General features: G+C 40.5%; 1 protein-coding gene across 1 annotated transcript in view; it reads left to right on the forward strand.

The window, feature by feature from the left end:
* Positions 1-9,222, forward strand: part of grin2da (glutamate receptor, ionotropic, N-methyl D-aspartate 2D, a) — a 254,730-nt gene that overhangs the window by 87,917 nt on the left and 157,591 nt on the right. Inside the window, exon 2 of the mRNA XM_032535848.1 lies at positions 7,083-7,808. Coding sequence (XP_032391739.1) covers positions 7,275-7,808 — 534 coding nt within the window. The 5' untranslated portion in view covers positions 7,083-7,274. The remainder of the gene's footprint in view (positions 1-7,082; positions 7,809-9,222) is intronic.

Raw genomic sequence — 9,222 nt, forward strand, 5'->3', positions numbered from 1 at the left:
GATGGGAAAGTGGGTCACTGCAGCAACTGGAACATTTATGAAGATTGGAGAAAAAGGTAACCCTAATCATCATGAATCAAAACTTACAAAATCTGGCAAAAATAGTTTTTATTTGAGCTATTTAGCTAAAATAAGCTTTTGTAGAACAAGACCTACATTTATGGTTTTCTTTAAGAATAATTGTACCTAATTAAAAAGCCTATAAATAAACTAAGAACAGGTGAGATTGCTTGCATTCACGTCTGTTTCTGGAGTATGTGATATTAAAGGCTTTTCAACACCAGGCACATTAACATTTAAATATCTGGGCAGTCTTGATTGCATTTACTGTTTCCTCCAAATGGACATCCAACCTCTGAAGGCTGAGACTGTGCCAGTACCTTACCAGCTGTCTGGGCTCTGCTGTTTGGCAGCTTGAAGCCCTCAGACTGTTTCACATTCTCCGTGTATCCAAGGCTGATGAGTGTCAACAGCTTGAGCCTGTACTGACAGTACAGCCAAGGCTAACTACATGACTAATGGCTGGTATTACGACCACGTAGCATAACATTTATGATTCACTTACAGGCTTTCTGTGCACCCATCATTACATTTTCATCCAGAGTGACTATAACTCTGGAGACATGAAAAAATCCATACAAACTTTATTTCTTGGTTGCACTTGTATTGTCAGGTAGTACTTGTAGGACTACTCGTCATAATTTATGATCGAATACACAACATGGAGCTTGCGTACAAACAGGGGAATCATGTTGGAACTGAAAGGCCTCCCCACACTTGCCAAAACCCATTGTTTGAAATGCAATTGTAGACTGTTGCATTAAGAGTATCCTTAATTGGAGGTAAAGGCGACTGTAGTCCAAACCATGAAAATCAGCCCTGTACCAAAAGTACCCAAAATGATGTGGGTAGAGGTGTCCACATTTTTTTACTTTTTGGCATCCAACATGGTTAAAAGCACAAACGTTACTGTATAGACTAAACAAAAATGTGATCGAAATATCACTGTATGTTGTCCTGAATGGGAGACAACCTTTAAGGTGTATGGAGTGCCAGACTTGGTGCAGGACCCGCCCCCTAAAAATCAAATACATACCTCTGTAAACAGTCTGCCTGAGGCTGATGAGAATGGCAGCGAGCACTAGGTGTGCGGCTAAAACAGCAAAAAAATCCATCCATTCATATTCCTTAGCAACAACAAACAGACCTGTGAAGCACTTCTGGGAATTGCTGCACATTGTCTGTTTTTTTTGTCTTTTTTACTCTAACAGGCCAGAAATGCCTCAATTGCACCTTTGCTTTCAGCCTGTTCTCCTTAACCATACATTCTAAAAGCTATGAAAAATTCAGCACTACAATTTATTAGTTAGTTTTCCGCAGTATGCACCACATTGACTGCTGCTGTATGAGAACGCGGTTGGCCGCATTAGGAGGAGGAGGTCTGGGTGGATGGGTGAGCGTTAAAACACAAGATTTTCATCCCAGGGAGTCGAGTTTGCTTCCCTGGGTAATGATAAGTGTTTTAATACCAACTATGATCTTTTTTGGTGCCTAAATTGTAACTTTCATCGCTGCGTAACGCCCACTTTTTTATTGGGCTAAACTTAACCCTAATGTAATCAACCAGTAGCTCGCAGTGCCCTGTACCCAGCTCAAAGTCACCTATTCTCGGGTAACTGAACCACCAACTACCGCTGACACAACGGAGCTCCATGCGGAGGACTGTAAGACGGCATTGCAGAGCTCTGCAGCGGCCAAATCGAAAACCAAGCCGATGTGATGCTTGAGGGGTGTATTTTTAAATGGTCACCGAGAAGGTTCATACTGGACTTTACACTTTAATTGACCACTTTCTCTCTATGCATTAGAAAAGCCTCGACATCCTTTTAAATAGGCCAAGCCTGCACAATGGAAAATACTATTTCCTCTCTTTTTAAATGCACTGGTTTAGTTGTTGAAATGACCTCTTTGGTAAGTGCTTTATTTGCCGTATTTTTCATTCAGCGACCCAGAATCACACTAGAAGAAGACAATATGGAATAGAAACGTTTTGTATTTTTTATTATTCTGTAAAAAAAAAAAAGACATTTGTTGGTGAAGTGACCTTTTGAATGAAATTCAAAACGCATGACTGCTGATGCCAGTGTGTCACTGAGGTCTGGAAAAAGACTCTTTTTGCTAGCAGGTGAGTAGTTTTGGATGTGTATAGCTCTTTGTTTTGTGCTCCTAATCTCTGCAGCTCTTCCCAGGGAAGATTGAGCAAAATCAGTCCACAGCCAATAATACTGAGTGCTGGGCCGGTGTTACAGGTCTTAGATTTTCAGCTTCTACATATTGTACATATGAGCGCTGACTTACTCCTGCTTCTATTTTATCATCCACTTGAGAATGTCACATTTGTCTTTCTGAAGCTGTCATTTATTTCCATGATCCCCCACAATTCCGCCTTTTCCATCACTGCCAAAATTGCAAAGAGAGTCAGGTTTTACGTGAGCAGCGGAGAATGCCAATTTCAACAGTATAGCTTTAATAGACCAGAACGCCGCCTGGCTGTCTTACTGTGTCTCACCTTTCCTGGAGGTTGATGAAAAGTGTTCCAGGAAACTAACTGAGAAGTGTTATGTATTTGAGTGGAAAGTGATAACATACAAAAGGAAAATTGTACCACTAAACATCAGACAAGCATTGAACATATAAGACTGATGGTTTTTGAAAGTGTACGAGGAATTTTCACTACTGGGACTATTCTGCTGTCATTTGCTATCAGTCAGAAAATCTGTTCTTATATTCTAGCAATCCAATAATACGCTTTTGGAGACATCAATGGAAGCAGCCTTATCATGCATTGAAATATGTATTGATAAAGCTCAAATTTGTATTTATTTGTATCTTTTTCCTTATTAGAATATAATATATCATCTGTTTAAACACTGATTGGTACATTAATAGTGGAGCGGAGTAGTGGGCAGGCGTAGGCACCTGGAGACTAATTGTAGTCTTTTTGCCAGTGCCTTTTGTTGATGTTGCACAAACAGGAGCACTAGCCGAACATACTTGTTTTTGGTGGTGGGAGAAAGTCGAATGGTTTAATTTAACTGTGCAGAAGGTTTCTGATCCACACCTTCGCACAGTGAAAAAACAAAACAAGAGATTTAGAGACTAAGAGCCTCTTTGGGGCCGCTAATGGACAAGCTGCTCAGACGAAATAAAGCTGTAACATTTCCAAATGTTGCTGTACAATTAATTGTCTCCGATTTTTTTTTAAAACTTTACTACTAATTGTCTGTTTTTTTACTTAATTACTTTTACAAATTAAAGTTTTCAATAAATTCCAGGATACATTTTTTGGTATTATCCTTTTGTTATTGTCAACCAGATAATGTAACAGCACAAGTACACAGCCTATGAGGTAAACCAAGCCTCAAGACAATTGTGTAATTATTATTACAGGCCTACGTGTAGGTTGCAAGCTCTGAGTTTTTTATTTTTAGGGTATTTTATAGAAATTGAGAATAATAACAAACAGGTAGCGAAAAGGGAGGGCCAAAGCCTGACATCATGTAATGGCTTTATCCCATAAATGAAGAAAAAAAGTTTACGTAGGGTGTGGCCACCAGCACCTTGACATCACTGTTACATGATAGTGATGTTGATGACAATGGCATACAGTTTGTCAAGTCTCCATGAGACACACCATGAGGCCAATCTTGCCCCCGCCGCAGTGTCATTGCTAGATTAAGACCGACACAGATGTCAGTTTTTCTTCATGCCGTGCGCTTAGATCCTTAAAATAGAACCCTAAATGTTAACATCAACCAGGACTAGAAAGCATCACGTACCTTTTTGAAATGTTACTACTAAGAAAACATAAAGCATACCAATTCACTTGAGTCGCTTAATCAGGTTTTCAACTTTGTGCAACAGTGCACAGATGTCAGAACAACAAGACAAGGTCATCATCTTTCCACCTCGGGGTTAAGTTACTGATATGTATCATATTGTAATAAATATATTTAGTTGATATCTTTAGTTACAAATCTCAGAGATTACTTGCAGATCAAACAGTATTGTTGGCACTGGGACATAATCCTCTCATAAAAGTGTTTCATCATCTGCATATAGATTGATTTAATGTTGTATTACACATTAACTGATTATATATTATCAAAATAGATATTCAAACAGATTATATTTTTAAATACCACAAGAATGTTCTGCTGGTTGAAAGCAGTGGCTGAACAATCGAACCATGAGCACAGGAAATGTTCATTGACTCCATTTGTTATGTTTTTTAAATTCATTTTATCAAAATAGGACAAAACAACATGTAACATTTACATTCTCTACAATTGTCCTAGTTGATTTACAATGACTTAAAAGTACGTTCAGTTGCATTATCATTAGCAACAAGTAGTGGGAAATGTGACGTTGAGAATCATAGTTTCCCAACACGATTCCTGTGATAATGTTGAATTAAAATATAGAGCTAAAGGGCAGCTGTGGAGGTAATTTCTTTCTAAATTTCTTAATTGGGCTTTTTATTTTATTTTTGTACATCTCAAGGTGCCCATATTATAAAAAACAACACTTTTTCTGGAATTTGGGGTGTTATTTTGTGTCTCTGGTGCTTCCACGTGCGTACAAACTTAGAAAAAAAACTATCCGTGCTGTTTTGAGTGAGATAAAGTTTCTGAATGTCCTCTGCCTTCTGTCTCCGGGTGAGCTGGATGAGGCCCGAGAAGAGGTGGCTAACTGTAGCACATGCTACCGCTAGCATGCTAGCTCATTCTCAATGGTAAAACACTATAATACACACTAGTTCACCATACTCTCCAAAAGAACTACTTCCTGTCCCTGTTCTGCAGGTATTCCACAAGTGCCCCTCGTTTAGAAGAAGTCTCCCAGCTGATCCTGCCCTGGACTGACCAAAGCTGGAGAAAGAGTTATCTAGCTGATGGGATCTTACCTAGCTACTGCACGTGTGTGACTCCCAACAACGATAGTATAAAAGTGAGATGTCTCACTCTGTAGCTAAAACAGAGAGCCAAACACACAAGGTGAAAACAGTATCTGCAGTAATGTGTAGTAAAACAAAAATAGGATGTTTTTGGGGAAATGAAACCTTGTAAACCTATTCTGGTACAACCTCAAAATACAATTATGAACCTGAAAATGAGCATAAAATGGGTGCTTTAAACTAATTCAGAACATTTGGTCTTGGTCATTATATCAAATTATGCACAGATTGCCTTGCTATTGCCAGGGATCATTATATACTGTAGCATGCATAGTCTCATTGCTGGGATTCAGTTGCACTGATTGTGCTTTTGTGTCTGTTGCACATAAGCACACTTGCTTACACTCTCTTTCCTTCTCATTTTCATAAATATGCAGGTCTTATTTTTTTTACCCTTTTGCTCTCCCTCAAAAACACACTTCATCTGTCCTCCCACAGCAGCTGAAAATACACTCCTCTATCTAATCCTCCCTTCCTCCTTTCATCCTTCGCTTCATCTACTATCCCTTCCATAACCTGCAGGTCTTTCTCTGCTTTCTTATTCGGTTTATTCTCACCATCTATCCTCTGTGGTCCTGCTCTTGTCTGTTCCCCAGGGTCCATCCAAACGCTGCCATCCCGCGACTCAGACCTCAGTCTGTGCCGGATTGCAGAAAAAAACCAATAGCATAGGCTAATAGTACTCATTTTCAAAGTGTATTCCTGTGCAGTATATAATTAGTCTGGTTATCATGAATCCTAAATTCAAATCAAAAACTGACATTTAAAACAAAAAAAGATTTATGTTGTCAGTTTGAATCCAGATGCTGCATTAGAATCTGTGACATAAGGTTGTATTGTCTTGTACTAACATAAATCGTAGCTTGTCCAACAGGCTAAGTTCCCCTGCACTTGACCCAAGTTCAACTAGATAAACTTTATTTGGCTAATTTAGCCTTGTGTTATCTACACTACAGGCACACTATAAAATGTGTATTCATCTAACAGTTTATCAGTGCTCAAGGTCCTGAGTGCAAAAATGGTCAAATCGTGATAATCATTTTAGGGGGAAAGTGCCAATTAACGGATTGACACATTTCTCTAACATTGGCCCACAGACTAGCAGATGTTTTTGACAAATATTTAATAGATTTAATAATAGATTTTCTCGAGGTTTAATTGTGTTAGCCAGGTAAGATTGTAGGAATAAAAGCTGCTATGCTCAGACTTCAAACCCATCTTGTATTTACAATATTGTCAATGTATTTAAAGTACTAATCCGCAAGATCCTCGTTTTGATTTAATCATCCTCAGTGTTGATACAGTGATCGCTCTAGCAAATACGTTGTTGTCCTTACGTATATTGTTGTGCTTTTTAAATCCTAAATAATGTCAGCAGGATTGAAGTGGGAATGTCCACAGTATCAAGTTTACTGACTAACAGGAAGTGGGAGTCAGGAGCAATACATTGTTTAGAGAGATAAGAGAATATTTCAGAGAATAAGTGCTTCACAACAAGATAACTGCTTAATATATACAGTGTGTGTTTGTGTGTATATATGAGGCCAGGGACCCCCTTGCTGAAAGACCAAGTAGGGACCCCCTACTGCACATGTTGTATACAATACATACAATACATATTAAACTGGCCTGAATGGATGAAAATAAATGGTCATTATTTTTGCATCATGCATCAATGTTAAACATACATGTGGAAGGCCCATGAATCCTTAAGCTTAACTGTATGGAGACCTTAGTGGCTACATTACCTATAGTGAGCTTATCTTCAATGTGCAAATCTCTGTTATCCAATTTATCTTTGCCACTTATGTAGGATTCGTACTGTTAAAAAAAAAGAAGAAATATTTTAGTTTTTGGAATAAAAGAAACTTTAAAAAATGTATACTTTTTTAACATTATGTGCCCCCCCCCACACACACACACACACTATCTCTGAGGACTCCTTAGGGGTCTCTGCATATAACAGAGAATCTGAAGGTGTTATTGTTTGAAACTCGTCTAATGGTTTCTGAAGAAGTGTGACAGTGATGACTCAGTTTTTAATCATCCTCTCTCTCCTCTCCAGGGTCTCATCTACTCATCAGGTGAAGCACTGTGAGCCGCCGACTCCCCCCCCCCCCCCCCCCCACCTTCCCTCCTCCCCTCCCTCCCTCCCTCCCAAAGACGTCACCCACTACCCCTAAACTCCCTAAATCCCACCTGGCCTCATCTGCCCCATACCTCATTCGACGGGTGCCACTGGCCCTCCCCTTACCCCATGGTGGCCCCAAGGCCCGCCCTCTCACTGCTGTTGGCTGTCCTGGCCTGCACGGGGCCTGTGCGCCCCTCGCCCCCCCTACTGCTGCGGCCCCAGGAGAGAGAGAGGGACTCGGGTGGGGTCAACATCGCTGTGGTCCACTCGGGCTCCTCCCTGCTTCCGGAGACGCCGGTGGTGGGAGGCACGGGGATAGGCGAGACGGGGACGGGGTCAGGGCAGGGGCAGGGGCCCGGTCCGGGGAACGGCCCGGGGGGAGGTGGTGGAGGAGTTGGAGGTGGTGGAGTAGGTGGCGGAGGTGGAGGAGGCGGAGGAGGAGGAAGGGGAGTAACGGATACAGCTTCGTTGGAAGGAGCAGCTGCGATGGCCTTTTTTTCCTCCTCCTTTTCAACATCCCTGTCGATGGCGGCGCTGGTGGGGGAGACGGTCATGACGCCGTCGGGGCAGGCCAACGTCATCTACCTGGCTGTGAATGAGATCAGCCCGGGCAGCCTGCTGCTGCAGCTGTGTGAGCTGCTGGCTACAACACCATTGCAGGTAACCTACCCGGCACGGACACATTGCATTACTGCAGTCTTATATGAAGTACTTGCGAGAAATACTTGAGTAAAAGTACAAGTATCTTGGTAGAAGTCGAAGTCACCTTCTAGAAAATAAAAGTCTTAAAATAAATGATATTTACTGTACTCAAGTATCAAAAGTAATTTTCTGATGTCAAGTGTACTTAATTATTAGAAGTAAAAATTAAAAAAAAAAACTTTGGTTGTGAACTTTATTGCGGTCCAAAGCATAATATTGAGAGTTTCCACCACTTGTTAAACATGAAACAGGCCCAATTCAAGTTAAAGGGTCAAACGCTGCATATTTTGAGAGAGCTGACATCAACAACTAAAACAGAAAAATTATTTTCATTTTTTTGTGAGGAAGAACCTATACTCCAGAAAACATTTCTTGCAAATACAGTACAGCCACAAGTGTGTAACGTTATCTTCGTAACCACCACATTCTCCGCTGTCGTCGGGGTGGTCATCGGCTGTTTCCATGTCCTTCCATGACACTTTCAGTTATTATGCTTCCTCCTCTTCTTCTTTTGTTTTGGCGTATGGTGTTGGCGCTTGGCAATAAACAGGCATTAGGGCGCCAACTGGAATGGAGCATTCATTAACTTGCAATCTAGGAGCAATGATTCACCAAACTGCTTTTTTGCAGTCTAACAAATTACTTCTGATTTTATATTGTAGTAATGAGTAATGAAGAGGCTTAGGGGAAATGTAGAGGAGTAAATATAAATAAATAAGTAAAGTACAGATACATACAAAACATTCTACTTAAGTAACAAAGTATTTTGTACTTTGTTACATTACAACACTGCCTTACTTGTACATTTCTGCACAATTTGTTATAAAGCAACTATCTGAAAATGATTGAAGAGCATCTACAAAATGCAACTTTGCATCCCCAAAAAGTTGCCAAACGTAAAAAAAAAAATTAACAAATTGCACAACAGTCAACAGTCTGGACACAACTCCTTTTGGGAGAATTTTAGTAATGATTCTTCAACGTTTTCTCTTGGAAGCTATAATGGACCAATGCAAGTTAACAGGATCCTAACTACAGTGGGGCTCGAAGGTTTGGGCACCCCAGGTAAAAATGTGTATTAATGTGCAGAAAGAAGCCAAAAAAAGATGGACAAATTTCCAAAAGGCATCAAATGACAGATTAGACATTTGTATAATAAGATCAGGGTGCCCAAACTTTCAAGCCCCACTGCATACTGTTAGGTTTGATCTAGTCTCTACGCACAACGTTCCACTTCCGGGATTGTTCCGTTGCTGATGGAAATTCCGCCAGATGTTCGTCAACTTCTGGTTTCTTTGTGTTGTAATTTTAAACCCGGTGGATTTCTGAGGACTATGGTTACCTGGTCCTCGGATCTCTGCAGGGTGAATCC

Source organism: Etheostoma spectabile, chromosome 14 (genome assembly GCF_008692095.1).
Source record: "Etheostoma spectabile isolate EspeVRDwgs_2016 chromosome 14, UIUC_Espe_1.0, whole genome shotgun sequence".
NCBI lineage: Eukaryota > Metazoa > Chordata > Actinopteri > Perciformes > Percidae > Etheostoma > Etheostoma spectabile.